The 25,208-nt window shown below is 46.0% G+C and overlaps 1 protein-coding gene across 2 annotated transcripts in view; it reads right to left on the reverse strand.

Annotated features, from left to right (window-relative positions):
* Window positions 1-25,208, reverse strand: part of cbl (Cbl proto-oncogene, E3 ubiquitin protein ligase) — a 42,981-nt gene that overhangs the window by 7,856 nt on the left and 9,917 nt on the right. For both annotated transcript variants that reach the window (XM_062521782.1, XM_062521783.1), the window contains exons 3-10: window positions 13,564-13,710; window positions 12,696-12,852; window positions 7,130-7,251; window positions 3,500-3,637; window positions 2,294-2,381; window positions 1,799-1,930; window positions 1,382-1,603; window positions 1-66 (exon numbers count right to left, since the gene is read on the reverse strand). The exon at window positions 1-66 is cut by the window's left edge and continues 60 nt beyond it. In XM_062521782.1, coding sequence (XP_062377766.1) covers window positions 1-66; window positions 1,382-1,603; window positions 1,799-1,930; window positions 2,294-2,381; window positions 3,500-3,637; window positions 7,130-7,251; window positions 12,696-12,852; window positions 13,564-13,710 — 1,072 coding nt within the window. The remainder of the gene's footprint in view (window positions 67-1,381; window positions 1,604-1,798; window positions 1,931-2,293; window positions 2,382-3,499; window positions 3,638-7,129; window positions 7,252-12,695; window positions 12,853-13,563; window positions 13,711-25,208) is intronic.

Consider the following 25,208-nt stretch of genomic DNA (forward strand, 5'->3'; position numbering starts at 1 on the left):
GTCTAACCGCGGAGGCACCGGAGGCAGGGACGGGGCCATGGAGAGAGGAGAGGGGGGGCGCTCCACCTGAGAACACACACACACACACACACACACGTGTGAGCACAGAGACACATATATCACACACAAATTGATATAGAACAAAGAAAAATAGGACATATAGTCTCCATAGGAACACATGGGTGTGCACGCACACACCACACACACACAGAGTCTGGTAGAGGCTGCATCTCCTGGAGTGCATGGAGAGACAAGTGCATCAGAGCGGAAGCCTCCGTGCATTCATATATTCATAAGTTACTCCAGAGGCTGACTCCAGCTCCACACACACACACACACAGAGTGATATAGAAATGATGCAGGTTAACACAGGTGCACTTTGAAGCAGAGATGAAAGACACACCAAAAAGGAACCAGTGATAAGGGAAAATAACTACTTCTGAAGACAGAGAGTGTGTGTGTGAGAGCGAGAGAGAGAGAGACAGAGAGAGAGAGAGAGAAAGGGGCAGGGGAGGAAAGAGTGACACAGACAAGAGAAACAGAAAGAGGAGATCGAGATGAAAGGAATGGAGATGATGAAGACTGAGTACGTGAGAAAGACAAAGCCACAAAAGATGATACTGAGAAATCTACACTCGATGCCAGAAAGAGAAAGAGAGAGAAAGAGAGAGAGGGTGAGAGAGAAAAGAGAGTGGCATAAAGAACGTTTAGATGGAGATCAGAAGTGCTGCAGAGAGGCAGACGAGTGCCTCCTCCTCCACTGAGGGGAATAAAAAGAGAGTGCTCCGTGAGAACGCTTCTAGAATACTCCGGGCCCAACTCTTCTGCACGCCTGTCTTACAAAACAAGACAAAACAAAGTGGAAAGGATGAGGGGGTAACAGCTCCGCATCAGAGAGACGAGCAAAGAGACGGGGAGAGAGTGGGAACAGGAGAAAACTAAAACACAGAGGGAGACGAACGCAGACCGACTTAAGGCCGCCTTACCATGTACGATTTTCATCTGTTTTCACAGTCGGCGACTACATTTCCAAAGTCCGACAGAAATCATGGGAGTTGTACTGGAATTGCGGCGCTCAACTAGATCGTTTAGTGTAAGGTGCCAATCTTAGCGGTTTTAAGTCAGTCTTTTTCTACTTTTGCCGCTTTGACAATATCAAACATGCTTTGATATCGCAAGTCTTCGCAAAATCACAGTCTGTGACTAGTTTGAGACTTAAAACTCTATGACTTGTCTTATGACTTGTCTATGATGTGAGAGGGTCTGAGACTGTAGGCAAAGATTTGGAGAAGATTTTTTAAAGACAAGTCTGTGAGTGTAAGGAAGGCTCAAGTCTGTGAGCTTTCTCCCCTGGTCATGTGACCCAGATGACGGGGCTCACCTTGGAGCAGGCCAGTTTGCTCATCATGAGGTGCGGGTCCTCCAGACGGTCGTCGTCGTCGTCGTCGTAGCTAGGAGACGGAGCGCCCTCGGCGCCGAAAATGCCCCGGCCCCCTCCATAGGAGCAGCCGCTGTTGTCTTTGGGGTCAAAGGGGTCGACAACGATCGGCTCTGTGCCCTTAATCTCACACCGACAGAAAGGACAGCCCTGGCCCTCTGACTCCTACAGAGGGACACACACACACACACACACACACACAGAGGAGAGTGAGAGGAGGAAGTGTGTGTGCACAGAAGGTCTTTGAGCATGAATGTATGTACACAGGTGTGAGTGAGTGACAGGATGTGCATTAGTGTGTGATCTTAACTGAGTGAGAGAGTGTGTGTGTGTGTGTGTGTGTGTGTGTGTGTGGCCTACCTGCCAGGCTGTAAGGCAGGACGTGCACATGAGGTGTCCACAGGGCTCGATCTTCACATCTTTGTCGTTTTCGGCACAGATCTTACACAGCTGGAAGGTTGAGCCCATCTCACAATACAACTCGTACTGCTCCTGATGGAGGGAACAGAAAAATAGAGAGAGATAGAGATAGAGAGAGAGAGAGAGAGAGAGAGAGAGAGAGAGAGAGAGAGAGAGAGAGAGAGAGAGAGAGAGAGAGAGAGAGAGAGAGAGAAAGGAGAGGAAGACAGACACAAAAAAGGGAAAATTTGAAACCGTGGCAATTACACCCACAGATATAAAACTTAATCTCTGCAGCAATGGATAAGATACCCTCACAATAAGCTCAACATCAGACAAGCACAAAAGATCAAACGCTGACATTTCCAGAAGTCTGCAACTAACTGCAAAGTGGCGTTAGAGAGAGGAGGCCAGAGGGCAGTGGCTTAACACACACACACACGCACACGCACAAACCTGTGTAACTTTGATATGGTCCTGTGGAGACGGTTCACACAGACCCGTCAGATCTGGATTCTGAGTGCGACCGTCAGGGAACAAGTAACTGAAACAGAGGACAGACAGAGAGACAGAGAGACAGAGAGAAAGAGAGAGAGAGAGAGAGAGAGAGAGAGAGAGAGAGAGAGAGAGAGAGAGAGAGAGAGAGAGAGAGAGAATAATTCATTATTCTCAGAGTCAGAGAGAGTCATTATTTCCTGTAAGAAGGCTTGACACATTAAAGAGTCCCCCCTTTCCATTTAGCAGTTTTCCCCATATTACAGTTTAAGTGTGTAATGTTCTACTTTGGCGACACTTTTCAGTTGAACTGGGCAGCGAGCCATGCCATGCCAGTCCACGGGTCAGAGAGAAGGGTGAGGAAATGTGGTGGGCGAAGTCTGACTGGAGCTGCGGAGGAGGAGGACTTTGGCCACCGAGGAGCTCTGCTGTGCTCTGGGGGTTTTACCATCTAAACAAACAGCCAGACAAGAGGAGACTTCCTCCTCCCTGCTAAAGTTACAGTCAAAGCAATTCCTGGTGGTCGATGATGGTACTTGATAATACACCCCGATGCGGAGACATCCGTCACGGCGAACCCTAACTCGTCATTAACGGTGACGGGCGGTTCGGTACAGCCCGAAACAAAGATAAACAAGAAGGTCAGGAAAAGAGGCCGTCTTCCACGTCTTGCGGGGAAAAGCCACAGGGAAAATTACACGGCGCGTTACTCTGCTGGGCCTTACGAAAACAAAAAACCCCGACCAGACGTGGAACACGATCCGGCCCGACTGGGGAGCGCGCGGAGGAAATGACGCATCCGCAGGCACACGCTCTCTGAGGGGGGGCAAAGGTCAAGTTCAGGGAGGATTCCGAAGAAAGCCTGATTATGGCTGAGATCACGGCCACAGAACTCCATTTTGTCTTCAGTTATCCCTTTTCAAATCACTCTTGGGAGCAAATTACGTGAACAGGATGTTTATATTTTTTTAAGAAATGAAATAGATTTAGTTACTAAATTTGATTCATGCCTCAAATACAGTGTCAATATCAGGCCTGGAAGTTAAAATAAAACAGTCCTGAATGTCCCATTTTCTCCTTTTTGTCTACCACTTGTATTGATTTGTAGAGCAGTGTTTATGCACAAGTGTGTGTGAGTGTGGTTGCTGGGTGATGTTTGGGACTCACAAGCCTTCCCGGAAGCCGTCGATGAGGGCCTGGAAGAGGGGCTTGTTGTGGGGGATGGTCTGCAGGATGTTCCCGTCCGCCGTGACGTAGCCAATGGCCCACTGGCCCAGCCGCGTGCAGCTCAGACGAAAGATGTAGCTGCAGATCACACACACAGGCAGACACACAGAGAGAGACGGAGGGAGAGAGAGAGAGACAAAGAGAGAGAGAGAGAGACAAAGAGAGAGAAAATCATTTAATTATTTCCTGTAAGAAGTCACGACACATTACAGTCCCCCCTCCCATTTAGCAGTTTTCCCCGTATTACAGTGAGAGAGAGATTAACAGAGGTGGGACAAAGTCATTGTTTGGCAAGTCACAAGTTAGTCTCAATTCATTGCCCTCAAGTCCCGAGTCAAGTCCCGAGTCAAGACAGGCAAGTCCCGAGTCAAGTCCAAGTCAAAGGCCAACAAGTCTCAAGTCAAGTCCCAAGTCCTACGGTCTGACTTTCGAGTCCTTTCGAGTCTTTTTAAAAATCGAGTGAAACAGGTATTTTGTCAATTGAATTTATGTGTGCTGGAGAGATTGAGATGCAAATCTGTCTAGCAGAAATGTCAAATGGTATCTCTCACATTCTCAATGAAATATAGGCCCTATGTGTTAAAATATGTGTTCAATTTGCTAAGAAACCACTGATAGGCCTACACAAGCTGAAATAGTTTTATAACGTGTGACCATGTTTATTACATTACAAAAATGTAGGCAAAACTGTATTGCCATAAGGGGGGTACAGATAACTCACAGCAGTGGCAATCCTAGTCTCTGCTGAAACCTCCAGTCCACACACACAGAAAATGGTGTGTCTTGTGTCTATTTCATATTTTGAATTCATAAACTTGACATATTTTGTTGACAATTTATAGTATTTTAGGATCTGCATAATTACGTATAGCTAAAAATATTCAGTAATTTGAATACGTCATATTGATTACACTTGTCTTTAATGATATTACAGGGTGGTGTGTAGGTCTAATTGAGTGCCTGTCACTTTAAGAAGTATGTGAACGTAATTAGGTTTCATTCGGTTAGAAAAATAGTCAGGCATAGTTCAAGGATATATGTTTTCATTAAATAAAATGAATGTTCAAAAAACTGACAAGGTAAAGAAAATATTTCTGATGTCATAGAAAATATCTTGCAATGTTAAGTTCTATGATTTAGGTAGGTTACCGTGGCATGGCATTGTTGTCCCGTTCACTTTTTCCTTGGTCATGTTTAATTGGGTGGGTGCTTAACTTACTCTACCATGACATGGAGTTTGATACGTATCCAATGAGTAACAACCAGTGCTCAAAATAAAACGTTATGGTAGCCTATTCTCCTCCTGATAATGTTAGTGGAATGGATTTAATGTGAATGTAGGCTACACAAAAAGACGCAGCGCACGTTTCAAAAATGATACAGCGCACGTTTGAGGTGAAAATGTTTCACCTTTTAAAAGCCTAATCCTAATCGTGGTTAAATCCATCAATTAGACAACAGAATCAGTAGGGTAGGCTACCAGTTTGGTTTCATAGTAGCCTACCAGGCATAATGTCAAAAGCAGGCTAGGATGAAGCTGGGAGGAATTTAACAAGTTCTACACAGTCATTCGTTTCTTGTTGGTCTCCATGTGATTTTTGTAGGCAAACGAAGTAACGAAATAATCTTAGGTATCATTTTGCTTGGGCATTCACGTTCGTTGTCTGGCCCTGCGTGTTGTCTAGCTTGTTCCGCGTGGTTGGCCGCTGTCGAATCAAAACAATCTACAGTAAGTGATTTGATTGGATTTTGTGCCGAATACGCGCACACGCACAGGCGCACACACATAGATAGATCAGCCCGTGTCTACATTTTATCTTTTTGTCTTTCGTTTTTTTTTATGGGAAGTAGCAAGTCTTTACAAGTCAATAGGCGCAAGTCCAAGTGAAAGTCCGAGTCATTGATGTTAAAGTCCAAGTCGAGTTGCAAGTCTTTTTATATTTTGTCAAGTCGAGTCTAAAGTCATCAAATTCATGACTCGAGTCTGACTCGAGTCCAAGTCACATGACTCGAGTCCACACCTCTGGAGATTAATTTCATTATTTTCTGTAGGAAGTCATGATACATTAAAGAGTCCCCCTCCCATTTTGAGAGAGAGAGAGAGAAACACACACACACGCACACTTATTTGCATGCACAAACAAACATGGTGCAGAGCCTGATATAGAACAGCAGAGCCCAATTTAACTTCCCAAAGAAGCTTCCTCTCAAGCTGCATGCTACTTTGCATATATCCAAATAAGGACACATCAGACCATTTAACACTCACGACAAGACCTGAGACATTAGGAAGTATATCTGTCTGTCTCTCTGTCTGTCTGTCTGTCTGTCTCTCTGTCTGTCCCTCTGTCTGTCTTTCTGTCTCCTTAGTAGCGAGCTCAAGAGTAGTTCGTCATGGAAGTGACATCAGCGCGGTTCCACAATCACTCCATTGAGGGGCGGTACCAGCCCGTCCTGAGACAGACTTAGGGGCACGCCACCACGTGCACTGCTAAATAGCAGCAGTGTGTGTGTGTGTGTGTGTGTGTGTGTGTGTGTGTGTGTGTGTGTGTGTTGTGCCTTTGCAATTCACCATGAAGGCAATGGTATAGAGAGAGAGTGAGGGGAAGGAAAATAAAGAAAGAAAAAAAAAGAAAGAAAGAGATATTTTCCCAAGAGGTGGATTGATTGAGCTGATTAACATTGAGAGAGAGAGAGAGAGCAAAAAGAGCTGCTTGAATACGGAGAACAATGACAGGGGGAAAAAAAGAGCGAAAGCAGAAAAAGACGATAACAAGTGTGATAAAGAGGGTGCACAAGGGAAAAGTGAGAGTGAGAGAGAGAGAGAGAGAGAAAGCTGTGCAAGTGTTAAACGTGTACATGTGTGATTGAGACAGAAATTGGTTGTGAGAGTGAGAAAATTGAGAGCGTGTGTGTGTGTGCGTGTGTGTTTGAGTGAGAGAGAAACATTCCAACAGTTGATAAGGAGGCATTAGATTTGGCAAAGACAAGCTCAAGGGTCAGGTTATTGAGGGGGATTTGTGCGTGTTCAGGAAGCAGTTGCTCAAGACTGAATAAACAAACACGCTAAATAAATACAGGTCACACACTGAAAAGTGCAGACACCGAGTGATGTTATGATAACCTTCATGAGAAAAACTGTGGTTCAGATAGCAATATGCCCCAGCACATACTGTAAGTGCATACGAGAATCAGTGCTGTTGCCATGGACCTCTGTTTTAAATACATGTGACTGGGCGTTTTGGTAAGCATCGCATTATGTAGTACTCAACATGTGTTGTCAATTAATTAGCATGATGCTAACATGCAGTTTCTGTATTCTGGGTTTGATGCTAGCTAATGTACTGTACAATGCATTTTGAATATATTAACATGAATTAGATGTATTCTAAGTATGCAATTGATGCATCATTCACATCCTGAAATTTCACCCGAAAGCCGAATATCCCTGACGTGTTTTGTGACTACTGTATGTATCTTGAGTGAGCTAGCCTCGAATGCATTGTTAGAGTGAGGTATAACAGGACATGAACTGTGTGGGTGGTACAGTGTGCAAGTCCTCTCTCCTACCTGCCAGGCTTGTGGATGAACTTCTGGAGGCGAGCCTTGACCTCGTCATAGGTCAGGAAGGCCATGTATCCCGGATGGGTCACCGCCAGGCTGTTCCAGTTCCGCAGTAGGGATGACCACGGCTGCAGGGTGAACACACACAGACAATGAGAAACTTCATTTACCTATTTTAAAAATAGTTATTATAAGTTTCATTTGTTTTCACTCCACCCCAAACAGATATCGTATCTGTTTGTTTTTGTCATATGTCAGCTCTGACTACACTGCTTATTTGAGTCATGCCAATAAAGCTCCTTTAAATTGAATTGAATTGAATTGAATTGAGAGAGAGAGAGAGAGAAAGAGAGATAAAAGATCAAGGACATGTTGTCTCCTCCCCTTTATGTGTGTTAAGCTGTGTGTGATTGACATGCATGTGTATGTGCATGGTGGACTGTAGAAACTGAATTGCCCTGCGGGGATCAATAAAGTCTCCTATCCGTATCCGTATCTGTATTCTCCTCTCACCTGTCAGAGGAGCTGAAAAGCCCACCGGTGTATTACCGCACCAGCTAATTACCTCAAAGACAATTCTGTTGCCACCTTCACCCCCCCACCCCCACCCCCACCACACCCACACCCACACACACACACACAAAGTGATGAAGGAGCTATAAAGTCTTGAGAGGACGAGGCGAGGACACGGGGCAGTTGATGTGGGGGGACAAATCACAGTGATGGATCGTACACTAAAGGGGATAGGCCATAGACATATATATATATATATCTATGGGATAGGCTACACGCCACAAAGCAGTCGGAGAGGAGCAGTCCGAGCGAGCACCACTGGGCCTCAGGGACGAGCTGGAGTGGACAACGGGACACAGAGGGGGCGGACAGCAGCACGGAGCAAGCGTGCCACCCTGTATGATCAGAGTGAGACAAAAAAGCACAACCTGAGCGTTGCTCCTTCCGTTATAGCACAGTTGGGCTATCATTGTGTGTGTGTGTGTGTGTGTGTGTGTGTGTGTGTGTGTGTGTGTGTGTGTGTGTGTGTGTGTGTGTGTGTGTGCACGCATCACTGTGACCTGCTAGGCTTCCCCTGGTTGTTGGCCAGTTAGGTCACCCTCATGTGTGGTATCCTGTTTAATCAAAATGGGACAAAAATGGCACGAATGCGTGAGTGAGTGAGTATTCGTGTGTGTGTGTGTGTGTGTGTGTGTGTGTGTGTGTGTGTGTGTGTCCTGTGACCTGTTAGGCTTCTGCTGGTTGTTGGCCAGTTGGGTCACCTTCATGTGATTAAAAAAGGGCACCATAGTGCACGTGAAATAACGAGAAAAAAAGACATTTTGTGTCAATGAGCTGGTGTCAGCTGCGGTCGAAAGAAAATGGCACAACGAGGTCATCTTCCTTCTATGTAATCCGTTTTGTTTTACGACCTTGAGAATGCACACAATGTGCTTTATACACTAAATGTCAAAACCGCTTCCACTTCCTCCATTTCGAAAGAAAAAAAAACAAAAAAAAGAAGAAAGAATAGTGCAGCTTCTTCCCATTTTCTTTGAAGTTTAGCAAAGGCAACTTCATCGTCCAGACGACAAGTGAATCAACAAAAACACGGTCATCAGGGGTCACTGCTGACTTTCATGGTAGCTTGAGAGCATGTCAAATTTGATTCACTACAAGTGTAGGATAAAACAACCAAAAACAAACTCTTAAATTTAGGAAACATGCTTCTGTAATACTAAAAAATGCCATCCTAAATTGAGATAAGATAGGATTTCAGACTTCGAGAGTCTCTGAATCGAGGCCCCTGTACTATAAAGTAGCCAAAATAGCAACTCTAAACAGATCCCCTCTCCTCAATCACAATGAAGACTCTTCCATAAATTACAGATAATGTACTCACTGGAATTAAAAAACGATTTGGTCACTAAATACTCTGATTTCAGCTTCTTCAATCTGAATATTTTCTTGACTGTCAGCACACTGAATATCTACTGTATAGGGCGTGGACAAAACAATAATTTGAGGTTAGCAAGGCAAACACCGATCACCTTTTTTCACAATACTCAGATGTGTTGTGACTAAATATCTATTTAATTAATCGAGTAAGTAAAACGACTTTCTCACGTGGCTGTGTCTGTCTGAACCACACTGTGAACCCGGCCTTGTTATTAGAGCGGTGAAATCCCCGGGCGGAGAAAAAAAAAACCCAACCTCTCCCTTGCCTCTCACACACAGTCACACGCGTCACTCAGTAAAGGAGAAGTCACGCATCGCCAGAAGTGGAGTCACCTCTGTCGCTAAACTTCGCGAAAGCAGTGAAAGCATGTACACACACACACACACACACACACACACACACACACACACACACACACACACACACACACACACACACACACACACACACACACACACACACACACACACACACACACACACACACACACACACACACACACACACACACACACACACACACACACACACACACACACACACACACACACACACACACACACACACACACACACACACACACACACACACACACACACACACACACACACACACACACACACACACGATTAAGCACTGCTCTTTCAACACTTCAGACAAGTTTATAGTTTCCATTCCCTGCCTTCATCTGCAACGCTATGAGCTTCAGACATCTTCAAGCCCACAATCTATTCTCTCTAGCGGTTTCTCCATCTCCTGTATATCTGTGACGAGCCAGAATCACTATCGGCCACGCTCCTACGAGTACTCAGAATACATGCTGTAGTTCTGTGACAGGCCCTCAACGCCCCATCATTCAGATAAACTGATATATAAAGGAGATGGTTGCAAGAGCTCTGTGCATAACGGCATGCCGAAATACCCTCTGTGTACTAAGAGTGGGTCTTAAATTAAAGTTCCCGATAAGATCATGGAAACATGGGGAGGGAGGTCTATACGATGAAGGAAGTCATTTCCCGTATAATGGCCTCATTGGGTATAAACCGCAAGTCAGCATTATGCAAATTAAGAAAGATCGTGCTGATTTCAGAAAGGAAATCTAAGAAAATAAATGCATACCTGTGTTTAGCCTGCCTCTATGCAGAAATCTCACAGCTGAAGAAGTCGTGCAAAATCAATGTATAAACCACGGGTGATAGGCAGAAAATTATGGTATGTGTAGAAGTGTGTGTGTGTGTGTTCATGTTCATGTTCATGTGTATGTGTGTCTTCTGTGACCAGCTAGCTTTCTGCTGGTCATCTGCCAGTCGGGTCACTCTCATGAAGATTTGACCCCCACAGTGAGCACGAGTCTTTATCAAAGTGTGTGTGTGTGTGTGTGTGTGTGTGCTTGCAAACCCTAGTGTAAACACTGGAGCTATTTCAAGCCGTTCTCCCCAAAAAGCTCCTCCTCCTGTCGTCCCCATCCAAATCCCAAGCCAGACCAAGCTCATCTTTCTACACTAAAAGCTGCTCTCTCAATCGCTGGGGGAAACATGCTAATTTTATACTTTATTTATTTCTGTACATGTATACAACCAATGGTTAATTTATTTCATGACAAATCAAAATAATGCATGTGTGTGCCTGTCTGTCTGCCTGCCTGCTTATGCTAAAGGTAAACATACTATTATATTTTTTTTCAATCTTTTTTAAATCTATATTGTGTTTACTTTGGCGGCAACACTATTTTTCATTTCCCCCCTGCATGGTCATGCTGAAAAAGCTCATTGAATTGATTGGCACGGAGAGCTGCTGGGCATCACTCACTGGTCTCCATGTCTGCACACACCATGCCAGCATTCACGTGGGCTCTGCCCGAGCTGCCAATGCCAATGCCTATGCCACTGCTCTCTCACGCACGCACGCACGCTCGCCGGGAGACTGTTGATGTTGGCAGTTGCGCTTCTCTGCGTCGCAATGCATCAAGTGCACGTCAACATCAAAGCACAAGTTGACAAACACACACACACACACACAACAAGAACAGGCCAAGACGCACTCATCTCTTTTCACATACTGGAGCGTTGCTCCTTCCGTTACAGCACAGTTGGGCTATGATTGTATTTGTGTGTGTGTGCATGTGTGTGTGCGAAAGAGAGCGATTGAGAGAGAGAGAGAGAGAGAGAGAGAGAAAGAGAGTGCAAGGAAGACAGAGAGAGAGAGAAAGAGGAAGAGAGAAAGTGAGTGAGTGAGTGAGTGAGTGAGTGACCGAGAGTGTGTGTGTGTGTGTGTGTGTGTGTGTGTGTGTGTGTGTGTGTGTGTGTGTGTGTGTGGCAGAGAGAGGGTCGTTAAAGACAAGTAATGCTAGTATTAGCCTCTCTTGGCAGGAAAGTCAAAACGAGCACCTGCTGTAATGACTGCGTCAAGCTCTCAGGCTAATGATGCCGACCCATGCTGCCAATTGTGCATCCCTTTAGTGTGACTTCTGCTGTCCAAGATAGAGGCATGTGAGACTGAGTGTGTGTGTGTGTCGGGGGTTTTACAAAAGTGGACAATGTGAATTTTGCACAAGCAGCCCTGCTAATGATTCAAGAGCAGAGTTTCTGTCTCAGCATCACTGAAGTCCACATAATAAAGATGAACTAAAGTTGATCCTCCAAAGTAAGGTTCAACACAAAAGCTTAAAACATAAATAAATAAATAAAAAAGCGGACAGCGCATCAGGTATGCAGGCTGGCACGAGAAATAAAATGAATCCGCTCAGCGTGGGGCAGATTTGGTCCCGGAGACTTGAAATAGCAGCAGGAGGAAATGACCTGTCAGATGGCGGCGAGCCGAGTCTTTTTAATCAGCTGCAGAGAACAGCGTGGAACTGACACACCAGCTTCTCTAACAGCCAGCTAGCGGGAAGAGAGAGAAAAAAGAAAAAAATATATAATAATAATAATAAAAAAAAAAGACCCCGAGTTCTGAAACAGGAAGACAGGAAGTAGACGGGACTGAAAACTACGGCCGCTGGTATCTGCCGGGAAGCGAGCGGGGTTTCAGCGCGGGGCCACATCAAAGGCCTCTGCTCCAGAGCCTGCCACGCCCCTGTTTCATACCCAACCGACGACAGACGGGAGACAGGAACAAGAGGAAGAGACCACTCGGCCCCTCGAAAAACCCAATTTCGTTTCTGCCACGTGACGATCTGACTGGCGGACAGCAAGGTAGCCTCAGGCTCCCATTCGGCCTCCTTTAAATAGCCTTGTGAAGCCCTGTGCAAGGCCTTTTAGAGGAGGAATACTTCACTGACCGAAAGGAGGACTGGAACGGCTTGGAAGGGCTATAAATATTCACTAGCAATTACTATGATCTTGAACTTCAATAAAAAATAATGCCTTGAGGGGGGATTTTAAATACAGAGAGGTGCAAGAGCTGACCTTCGTGTAAAAACACGGAAAAACATTCGTAATTGTATCTTGCTCCTTTTGGAATTATTTCCAAGTAAAATACGGACTATAATTACAATTGATTGTAAGAATCGCAGGCACCATTTTCTGTGTGATACGGTGAGAGTGGGACTTTTTATGATATGAAGTACTGGCCTCTTCAGTATATTGTGACGATGATAAGGGCACGGTGAGGGGGTGCTCACCTGGAAGAGCCTGGTGAAGATGTCGAACTCGAAGACGGAGATGTAGTCGTTGCACGTGAGGTCGATGGTGGACTTGAGGGCCATGGCCTCCAGGCCTGAACTGATGGGGTGGAACTCGTGAAGGGCCTGCCGGAAACCCTTCCATGGCACGATGGTCCTACACACACACACACACACACACAAGGATATAAGGGCACACACATAAACAGACTTACAAGCGGAACACTTGTATTTGTGCATTTTTTACTTGTAGAAGTTTATTATGTCTGCGCTGCAATAATTCTAAATAGGGCAGAAGTGACCTGAGCTGGTATGACACGGTCACGATTTATATCCAGTACGGACACGCTAGACTCTTACTCTCATGTACTACAGCACATTCATGGAGCAGTGTTCAGATAACACACTTTCAAGATGGGTCTTTCACATTTAGGACATAGCAGTGGATAAGCAGTAAAGCTAGAGCATCTAGTCTAACACACACACACACACACACACACACACACACACACACACACACACACACACACACACACACACACACACACACACACACACACACACACACACACACACACACACACACACACACACACACACACACACACACACACACACACACACACACACACACACACACACACACACACACACACACACACACACACACACACACACACACACACACACACACTACTGATTTGGACTCAGCCTAGTTTAGAGTTGTGCCCCAAATTGAACTCCCCTGGGTCTACCACTCAGGAATTGGCCCCTTTTTCATAGAGCTTTAACCAATCCCCATAAACTGGTTCTCCAAAACCAATCGTGTGTGTGTGTGTGTGGTGAGATCATGCGATCTGAAACTCACTTGTCTCCGAAGGACCTCCTCCAGAACTCGGCGGCGTCGGCCTTGGTGATGCGGAAGTTGTCGCCCTGGAAGAGGCCGTTGGGAAAGATGGCCTTGAGCTCGGCCAGCATGTGACTGAAGATCAGCGACAGCTTGGTCAGGTTCCGCCTGTGGAGGTCAGAGAGAGGAAGTGCACGTTAATAACGCACATGGTCAAGGGACACAGAAACCGCACACACACAGCCCTAATAAGGACTCACACACAGAGAGAGAGAGAGAGAGAGAGAGAGAGAGAGAGCGAGCAAGTGAGAGAAAGAGAGAAAGAGAGATGAAGAGACAGAGAGAGAGAGAGACACAGAGAGAGAGAAGCAGAGAGAGAGAGAGAGCAAGTGAGAGAAAGAGAGATGAAGAGACAGAGAGAGAGAGAGAAACACAGAGAGAGAGAAGCAGAGAGAGAGAGTCCACCTGCTCCAAGTTTTATTACACCTTTACTCCTTTCATTTCTTTAGAATTTCAACAAAACACCAGAAACACAACAGCGCTAGGAAACAGCCAGCGCTGATGTAGACGGTTTAAAAGAGCGATCCGGAGATTTTTGCTCCACAGAGCCAGACTATCAGGAAAATAATGACAGGGTTATAACAGTGTGTGTGTAACCACAACGTTGATGGGTGCAGCGAGCTACATTCTTCCCTCCTAGATGAGGATGAAGAAAAGGGAGAGTTGTGGGAGAGATGAGAAGTAGAGAGCAAGCACGGGAGAGAGAAGAGGAGGAAGAAGAGGAGGATAGAGAAAAAGAGGGAATGAGAGAGAGAGAGAGAGCGAGAGAGAGAGAGACATAGAGAGACCTAGAGAGAGAGATAGAGAGAGGGAGAGAGAGAGAGAGAGTTAGCTAGCAGAGCCCGTAGGGCAGTAGCTGGGGTGGAAATAGAGACTGGAGACTGGACATGCCTGCTGCATACTTCTGATTCCACAGCCCCCTGGCACGCCAGTCACAGAGAGAGAGAGAGTGAGAGAGAGGGGGAGAGAGGGAGAGAGAGAGAGAGAGGGAGAGAGAATGAGAAGGAGTGAGAGTTGGAGAGAGAGAGAGAGAGAAAGACAGAAGCAGTTTTGGAGCTGCAGCGTAGTGAGCAGCAGGGGGAGGAAGTGGGAAAGAAAGCCATGATTTACTGGGCAGCACAGTGGGGGATTGTGCAAGAGCGCGAGTGAGCGAGCGCGCGCAGGACAGAGCAGCGCAGCGCAGGACAGAGCAGCGGCACACAGCTCAGGACTGCAGCTGCCTACCCCACTTCACCACATGACAGAGGGACACAGAGACACAGAGAGACCGAGGGAGAGAAGCTGGGTTGCCATTACAGCGCTGCGCAAAACTTAACCAATATTTTCATGTCACACAATCGAAGAAAAACAACAAAAAAAAACACAATTGGAAATGGTTGATGTGTGCAATGCGATTAAATATGGCATGATACAATGCGATTACATTTTTCATAATGCAATGCGATTAAATGACTGAATCTTCTCGCGATAGTCTTTACAGATAAATGTGACTAAGGATCTCCAAAATTCTGATACATTTTGGCAGTTTATCTTCAACTTCACCTACCAACAGGCAACGACCACGTTTAACCATTGTCCACAATTATAATAAATACTTGCCTTTTATTATTCTTTGAGGTGAAGACATTGGTGCAAGTACGCTCCAAACACACTACAAAAATGATCATTAGACAATGCCAAACGTGCCACGTTTATGTGACTCACTTGAATGAGTAAAATGTTTTTCCATTTCATTTTTGCGAAATAGTGTTATTGACACGTCTGAAAAAAAACACCTTGTAAGCATTTTCAAGTTTCTTTTCTAAATTCATCTGTTTCCGTTTCTCGTTTTTTTGTTGCACATTTTCAGAGTTAATGGAAACAGGCAAAGAGAAATATAAGGAGTAAATGAGACAGGGAGGGGGAGAGAGAGAGAGAGAGAGAGAGAGAGAGAGAGAGAGAGAGAGAGAGAGAGAGAGAGAGAGAGAGAGAGAGAGAGAGGGAGAGAGAGAGAGATCTTCCCAGGAGGCTTATTAAATACTGATCTGTTTCTGATCGAGCTGATTCACACTTGTGAGATTGATACCATCATTCAAATAGGCCACAGGCCATACACACACACACAATCCAGTGATCACACACAGGCCACAGGTCATACACACACACAATCTCCAACTTTGCGCTTACACACTCAAGTCAACAAGCCAACGGATGCCTGTTCTCGCCTCTCACTTTTTTCGAGCCGAACGTTTCTCAGAAAAACACGCCTTCGTCATCCTTCCCAGAAGGATCTCTCCAACGTCCAGAGTGCTCTCGCCGAGAGCGATAGTTAACACGTTGGCCGAAGCCGCCGAGCGCCATTACGCCTACACAGCTATGGGTGGGCCCTCCTCGTCACAGTGGTCAAAACACTGTTCGATAAGAAGGCCAGCTTCTGCTTTAGATCAAATAATGCTATGCCATTACCGCAACAAGTGCCTTTTCTATGCATTTCCATGAAAGGCTTTTTTCAACATTCTACTCCATTGATGCTTCTCCTCTATACTCATTTATTGGTGTGGGAAATGAGCGTGCGTGCCGCCCACACACTCCCGAGTCAGTGTATCCCACCCACCCACACACGAATCACTCCGGATCGGTGCATTTTCTCGGCTATGCTCATCCATGATCGGCTGATGTGGAGGGGAGTCTACTGGATGAGCAGAGCAGGGAAAATGCACTAGTGTGGGGTTGCGGGTGTGACGAGAAGGCCATTTGTATGGGACAACATGACTGCGTGTATCCAGTGTGTGTGTGTGTGTGTGTGTGTGTGTCCAGTGTGTCTCTACTGTGTGTGCGTGGAGGCAACAAGCCTTCAATGGTTCACAGCTGTGGCCATCAGAACATGTGCCTTCTGATAGGTTCATCTCTCACACTCACACACTCACACACTCACACACTCACACACTCACACACTCACACACTCACACACTCACACACTCACACACTCACACACTCACACACTCACACACACACACACACACACACACACTCACACACTCACACACACACACACACACACACACACTGTGATTGTGTGTGTGTGTGTGTGTGTGTGTGTGTGTGTGTGTGTGTGTGTGTGTGTGTGTGTGTGTGTGTGTGTGTGTGTGTGTGTGTGTGTGTGTGTGTGTGTGTGTGTGTGTGCGCGCGTGCGTGCACACGTTTTCATGCCATCTTTGAGCAGGCGAAGAGGAACTGGTGATCGTCACAAAAGGCCCTCTGTCTGAGTGTGAGAGTGCGCGAGTGTGTGTGTGCGTCTGTGTGTAGGCACAGCTCCAGCATAAGAGCTGCGGCAGCAGAAATGCTTGGATCCTCTCCTGACCACCACACACTGTGTATGTTTTTACCTTAACACACAGACACATACACACACACACACACACACACACACACACGGTATTTGGTGTGTTTACGGCCCCTGAGTAAACATCATCCCTGAACAGATCGGCTGGTGTGTGTGTGTGTGTGTGTGTGTTTGTTTAGCCTGCGAGTTGATGCAATGAGCAGACTATGAATGAGCCCCTGGGCCCAGCCCTCTCCCTCACTCGTTCTCTCTCTCTCTCTCTCTCTCTCTCTCTCTCTCTCTCTCTCTCCCTACTACAAAATCCTAGTCCCTCACTAGTTCATTTTCTCGCTCATTCACTCAACCAAAATCTCCCACCTTCACTCATTACTGCTAAATCTGGATTACTGCTTCATTCCCTCAATCTTTTTTGACTAGATCTGATCGGCTCACTCTTACTCCATAATACCACATCGTCTTCATTATTCATTCTGTCCTCCACTGTCAAATCTCACTGTCGCCGGCACTCTCTGCCTCTCCAATTCACTAAAATCTCCCTCTCATTCCGTCTGCCTCTCCAATTCACCAATCTCTCTCTCGCTCTCATTCTCTCTGCTTCTTCAATTCACTAATCTCTCTCTCTCATTCTCTCTGCTTCTTCAATTCACTAATATCTCTCTCTCTCATTCTCTCTGCCTCTCCCATTGACTAATACCAATTCTTACACTGTCTGGAATTCCCTACGACTTATTCTCTCCCTCCGTCTCTCTCCCTCTCCCTCTCTGTCAATAAGCCTGATGTCTTTGCCTGTCTCTTTTCTCTCTGTGCCTTTGTGCCGTACAGGAGGGGTGTGTGTGTGTGTGTGTGTGTATAGTGTTGGTAAAAAGGAGGGGGTTGGGGTAGCCGTCCAGCTGCACCTCGACTCAATGGACTCACTCTTCAGCTGCTTGGACGGATGGACACACACACACACACACACACACACACACCCCTGCGAGTTCTCCTTTTTCTCGTGAGGGGGCGTCACCTTGGGCCCCGGCCCCGTCGTGGACGAAGAAAAACAAGTTGGTGTGCAACTGCAGAGAGGGAGCGGGACGCTGTCCACTTCTGTTTGGTTAACCCCACTGCATTCAAGCTGACAGGGTGTGTGTACAATGGGGGGTGTGTGTGCGTGTGTGCACATACGTGGGGCTTCCTTTTATCAAACATATACACACACGTGGACCCTTTCTATACAACCGCCCCCCCACACCCCATTCCTTTGGATGACGAGCCTCTTCTTGTTGTTGCTGTGACAACAAGCAGAGCACTCGTGTGCCTCCCCCAACCCCCCACCCATGACCTTTGCCCAACAGCTGGCTATTCCCTTCCTGTTTCCTGTTTGCAGAGAATATAAAGCCAAGCTCAGGCAGCAACACAGAGACATACATATGTGACTCTGCAAAGCGAAACCAGTCGTTTCGGTAAAATTTACTAAATTAAGTTATTGTACTCACGTGAACGGCCATAAACTAAGCTTTCCAACGATATGTATATCGAGGGTATTACACAAACTATCACTAGGATAACCGCATCCAAAGTTGACATGGTTCTCCTGTCACGATATGCCAGAAGGGGAGAAATCACCTTTTTAAGCGGCGCATGGACAACGGGAATGACAGCAAATGTGTTGAATCTTCGCCGGGTTTAACAGTCAAAACTTATGTTTTTCTGTGAAATGCGTTCACGATATGAAACTGTAGACTGTATACTGTCGAATTATGCGAAAACGTGAAATTCAACATTTTAACCCGGAAGTTTGTTATTGTTGATTTTCTCAAAATAACGTTGTGCGCAAAGCGACTGATTTCGCTTTAAATGGTCACATATATACAGTCAAGAAAAGAGGGAGAAAGAAAAAGGCCATACAGACAGACAGACAGACAGACAGAGACAGACAGAGAGAGAAAGAGGTTTTCTTTCTTTTGTGATATGACTGTGTTTTTTGTAACACTAGCTTTGGCAACACTGTACTAAAACAGTCAAGCTAATAAAGCACTGGGTTTGAATTTGAGAGATACAGATAGAAAGAGAAAGAGAAAGAAATAGGAGTCATTCTATCTGTAGCCCATGGACTGCTGCTGATGCTCCACCACATCATCCAACACATATCCATATCTATGCACCATAAAACACACAGATATCTATATCAACACAGTACACCATCCAACGCATACAGATATCTATATCTATGTACCATAAAACACATAGGTATCTATATCAACACAATACACCATCCAACACATACAGATATATATAGATGCACCATAAAACACATAGATATCTATATCAACACACCATCCAACACATACAGATATCTATATTGATGCACCATGAAACACATAGATATCTATATCAACACACCATCCAACACATACAGATATAGATATATGCACCATAAAATACATATAGATATCTATATCAACACACCATCCAACACATACAGATATCTATATCGATGCACCATAAAACACATACAGCTATCTATATACCACACACCATCCAATACATAAAGGCTAGATCTAGGCTATAGATCGGTCTCATCCTAGAACTATTCTAGTGGCATGTTCATGTCCTCCACTGACACTTGCAGGGGAGCTACAGTACACCAGGCGCGTTACTGAAGCATTCCGTCCGTGACGCGTACAATCCATTTTTAGAAGATTGGTCTATTTTTCTTAGAACATATGCCCCACTGTCGCGTCTGGTGTAGCTACTTCTATTGACTACAGTGATTATTAACTGCTGCAGCATACTGTACGCGTCGTGAACCGAATGCTTCAGTTGCGCGCCTGGCCTGGTGTAGCTCCCCTGTTACTCAACTCTAGCACAGTGCCCAGTGCACTTCAGAGGAATCACAACAACTCTGTGTCCAGTATCATCTGCCGGCCCCGGCCCCAACACCACACCACACCACACCCCACCGTCCGCTTCCAACAAGCATCTCTGGCCGACAGCACCTTCCCACCCACCAGCTATGAACTTGTGCATATCTCCGTCTGTCTCTCTCTCTATCTGTCTGTCTCTCTCTCTCTCTGTCTGTCTGTCTCTCTCTCTGTCTGTCTGTCTCTCTCTCTGTCTGTCTGTCTCTCTCTCTGTCTGTCTGTCTGTCTGTCTGTCTCTCTCTCTCTCTCTCTCTGTCTCTGTCTCTCTCTGTCTCCTCAGATCACCCTCACCTTTGACCAAGTCCTCCCACACACCAGTCAGTAAGGGAATATCCTCTTTCTCCCACTCCCTCTATCTCTTTCACTACTTCTGTCTCCCTTTCTCACTCACCCCTCCCTCTTTCTTTCTTTCGACTGCTCCTCTCTCTCTCCTCTTCTCTTTTTCCCCTCCATTCACTCACTCCATCCCTCCCTCCGTGTCCCTCTCCCCCCTTATCGCGACCACTCCCTGAGGTTGTGGGGGACCCCACATGCATGACTCAGCATCCCCAGTCCGGCTAGCGGCTCCAGTCCTCCGCCTAGTGTGCTGCGGCCCCAGGCGGGTGGTGTGTGGGCTGACCCAGCATCCTCAGCACTTCCTGCCTTCCAGGCCCAGGGTCTGAGGCAGCTCGAGCGGCCTGAACCTAGCTGACGTGCGTTGCATGGACGCAAACACAAACACACGCTCACCCAGGATATCAGCATGGATGTGCGCTGCGTTTAAGCGCCACGGGAGCAGAGTCAGCCCCAGGATCTGAGGGGGCTCAAGCAGCCTGAACCTAGCTTACGCACAGCTTACTCTGACGCTGACACACACACACACACACGCACGCGCGCGCGCGTGCGCACACGCGCACACACGCACACATGCACGTACGCGCACGCACGCGCACACACACGCACACACACGCACACACACGCACACACACGCACACACACGCACACACACGCGCACACACACACACACACACGTAACCTATGGGCATCAGATTTCTGTCTACCAGTCCGTTCATACTCACTAAGAACGGATATGTGCTGTGATTTAAGGCTGCTCGATTCTGGGAAAATATCTTATTTCGGCAGATATTGTGATTGTGATTTCATTTTCGGGTTAAATATTTCAAATTTCGCATGAGAAGCACAGCACTCCTGTTAGGTGAGCTAAGCTTCACACAAGGAGGATTAAGTTACGAAATCACAGATGTGACAAGATTAGCCACTGGGACAGAGTTATGAGTGGCACGATTAATTACAGCCTTTGCGATTAGCCTATTGCATTAGTGCAAATTGTGATTTCAATTAAAAAATAAAATAATTGTGTAGCCCTGTTACGATTGAGCTCTTTGCATACAGCTATTTAGTATGGTGGTGTGCTGAGACTGCGGTTTCTTTCGTCCATTCACCATCCGGACGGTGAGCATATTGTTGTGATTAAGATTTAAGGATGCGGAAATTTACAAGGTCCATTCACGGTCGGTCATTGTGGGTTAGTGCGGCATGTGATTTTTAAACTGTAAGGATACATTCACAGTCAGTCAGTATGGACTGCTGAGATTAAGCCTAGAGAGAGAGAGAGAGAGACAGAGAGCGAGTCCAGACCATTAGATGGAAATTCTCGGTTGGCCCTTTCCTTGCAGTCATCACTTTATAAATTTAACTCGCCGGAACTGGCTTTACACCGGATCTCTGTCAGGAAACAGCAGTGACAGCAGATGTGTGTGCGTTCTCTCTCTCCCTCTCATTCATACACAAACACACACACACACACAGACACACAGCTCTCTCTCTCTCTCCCTTTGCAAACTCATGTTACACAGGGGCAGTCTGTGCCAGGAGTGCTGGAATGATGACAGTTCAGTTTCTCTGGTGCCCTACTGCCCTTTACGGGCTGCCACAGAAGCACTCCGCTCACTGTCAGCCTGTCAGCGCGCTGCGCCGAGCACAGCCTTACTTACTATGGGGCTGCACCGACATGCTAGCCATTAGCCAACACCACTTTAGCCACCTATGTGGATTTAGACCTCAAAAGCCAAAAGGCTTCCTTCCATCGTTCCTGTTTCTTTTCTTCTATCCGACACACAGACACACACACAGACACACACACACACCTTGTATCATTATGCTAGCATGATGTTTGTGCAACACATGCTACAAAACCATGGATATTCATACTGCTTCACAACAATATAAGATTAGATCAGATGGAAAAAAAAAAAAGACACTTCCTTCCTTTAAACTATATATATTTGGGGGAGGGGTAGTGAGTCAATAGTCTAGCTGTGGCCGACAACCACACTGCATTCAGGTATACTAACCACTTGTGCTGCTTTTGTGCTACTTCTACCATGTCGGAGAATATACAGTGCAGTGGAGGAAATACTTTGAGAATGTGGCAATAAAAGTAGACAGAAAAATAAGTTCAGCGTCAGCTTGCTAAAACAGGGAAGTGAGAGCCGGGTCTGCAGTGTGAGTGTGCAGTGGGGTGTGCATCGCGACACGAGTGTGAGCGTGTGTATGTGTGTGTGTGTGTGTGTGTGTGTGTGTGTGTGTGTGTGTGTGTGTGTGTGTGGAGCGAGGAGCACGAGAGCTACAGGCTTGGAGCCCAGGTTTTGAGCCTGAGCTGGCTGGAGACTGGAGAGGGCTGGCTCATATTCCCGTCACTCTTCGCCTCAAAGCTGGGTGTGCGGGGAGCATAATGGCTGCCGTGCATCACCAGGTGGGTTCCACCAAATATCATTAAGGGCTGAGCAAGATACTTCATGAGAAGCCACTTCCTGGAACCCTAATCGCAAGAGGGAGGGGAGTCAAAATCCCCCTTTATGCAGAGCTGTTCCATTGAAGTCTATGGGCATGACACACCCCTTTATGCAGAGGAAGTGATCCCCGTTTTGCGCCCATAGACATGAACTACGACGAAGTATCTTGCTCCGCCTTAAGGATCTTTGGTTCCACACACCCCTGAAGGTGACCTGACCTGACTCATGCACAAAGATGTGAAAATCTACCCTTTCTTCCAAGTTCCTGCAGCAGAAACAGCACTACATGTGGTGGTTAGTGAGGTTTCCCCCTTCACTGTAAAGCGGTTTTGGGCGCCTTCAAAAAGAGCTGCATAAATGCAATGTGGTGTTGCTGTTGCTGAAATGCTGACCGTCTAATTGTGAAGCATATCTCTGAGAACTGGCAAAGTCTGAGCAACATTGTATCTTTGAGAAGCCAAGGACACCACTGATCCTAAAGCAACATAACCAACCACCGAACACTGCCTCTAGACATAATTTATGTGGTCAGACAACGGTTTCTTCCATTCAATTCAGTGACTGGGCAATGCCTTGGTACAGTAAGTGATCCGTTAAACTGATGTGGCCTCGTTGGTTGAACACTAACTAGGTCAGTATCAAAAACAAAATCTTTGACCCGTTGTGCACAGAAGCATAACGGCATGATTTCCATGTCACGTCCAGTCTTTTGACTGACACTCCTGATGTCGAATGAGAATAGAACCGACAGATTCTCGTAACTTCTGTGCTTGTGTTAAGAGTCTAGCCCTTAGGTGAACTGCGTTGTGGAATAGTAGTGGTTCGTAAGTCAGCAAAAGCTGCGGGGTAAGTGTGAGGTACGAGCTATGAGTTCGGAGGTTTTTGGAGGTTTCTGCCAGAGAAACCGGTTGTGGACATGATAAAAATTCAACTACCTCCACTGCACAGCAAAAACAGCAGCTCAACAATGATCCAGGTTGGCAAGTTGTATACAAAACAGCAAGGCAGCAGAAGGCCACCATAATCCTGCAGCACAAAAACAGCTGCAGAGGCTCAGTAAGTAAGCCACTGGTCAGACCTATCAGTGGTGGGGCCCTAGCACTGGTGGACGCCAATAACTATATGTGTGTGTGTGTGTGTCTTCTTTGACGACATGTAGCACTGGCCAAGCACCAGCATAACTAGGGGTGAGCGCAGGTTAGCAGCACTAGGGCTAGGTGAGCACTAACCTGCAGAGGCAGAGAAGGACAGCATTAACAGTTTTGCACTTTTGGGGGGTGTGTGTGTGTGTGTGTGTGTGTGTGTGTGTGTGTGTGTGTGTGTATACATATGTGTGTGCGTGTTCTGAAGAGGACACTGTTGCTGTGCAGGTTTGCATAGGTGTTAAGTATGTGAACAAAAAGACTGCCGTCTCTATCTACCTCCCTCTCCAAAAGATGTGCAAAGGTGAAGACACCAATGATGATAACTGATGACTGGCTGCTGATATTGAAGCTATCCAGGTGTTGTCAGAATCTGTGTTACGATTCTAAAGAAATCATTGAATTCACATGAACTGCAATCTTAAACAGAATAGCCTTTATAGTCGTCACTATGTAATTATCCCAATTCATATGATAACTTTGTGTTATAGAATTAAATGTGACTACTAAATGAAGTGCAGTCACCACACCAGTGGCATCTTTCCCTATAAGATATGAGTGTTTAAAGAATGGGTGATTCACTGCAATTTGCGGTTATCATTACGTTTAATCATTGACAGAGGATTCAGCTACTATTGGTCTTTACCGTTACTGGGTCATAAAAAAAATACTTTTACTTTCAAAATGTTATCACATACATCAGAAGTCTCCACAATATCAAAGGCCCCCCCCCATAAGGCCTATGTATTCACACTGAATATTCTTTTAACCTAGAATTTGGTGGCATTGTCTTTTAATCTTAAATTGATTAATACCTCCAATTTGAAAGAAATCCTTATTAAATTCATGATGAATGCATAGAGACTACAATGGCGAACATCTTATTGAATGATTACCAGACCCTACCATTACCATACAATCCTACGGTTATGTAGAATTGGTAGGCTAACAGTAAAGACAGCTATTCTATTTTAGCACACTGACCACTTAGCTTAATGGCAGACGTCAGCTCGTGAAATGGTGGTGGAAACAATATGTATCTTTACCGCAAGAGACTTGTTATTTGCACCTTTTTTAAAATAACCCCTGCGAGTGAGTGAGTGTGTGTGTGTGTGTGTATGTATGTGTGCGTGTGTGTGTGTGTGTGTTTGTGTGCGTGTGCGTATGTGTGTGTTGGAGCATTTTGTAAGTGAGAATGATGTAGATAAATCGGTAGCAGGGCTGTGCAAGACCACTATGGTAATGAAGGCCGTGATGCTGATGCACTGGACGGTGTAATGCAAGCTCAAATGGAAACCTCTGTAATGGTCAGTGCATTTCCATTCATAGGGCGCGCACGCACACACACATATACACACACACAGCGAGCTCATGTCCTCTATGGCCAGAACAAATAAATAAATGAACTGAAATGAAATGAGGTCAGGATGACCATTTCAACAGA

This window comes from Sardina pilchardus, chromosome 19, assembly GCF_963854185.1.
Source record: "Sardina pilchardus chromosome 19, fSarPil1.1, whole genome shotgun sequence".
Taxonomy (NCBI): Eukaryota; Metazoa; Chordata; class Actinopteri; order Clupeiformes; family Clupeidae; genus Sardina; species Sardina pilchardus.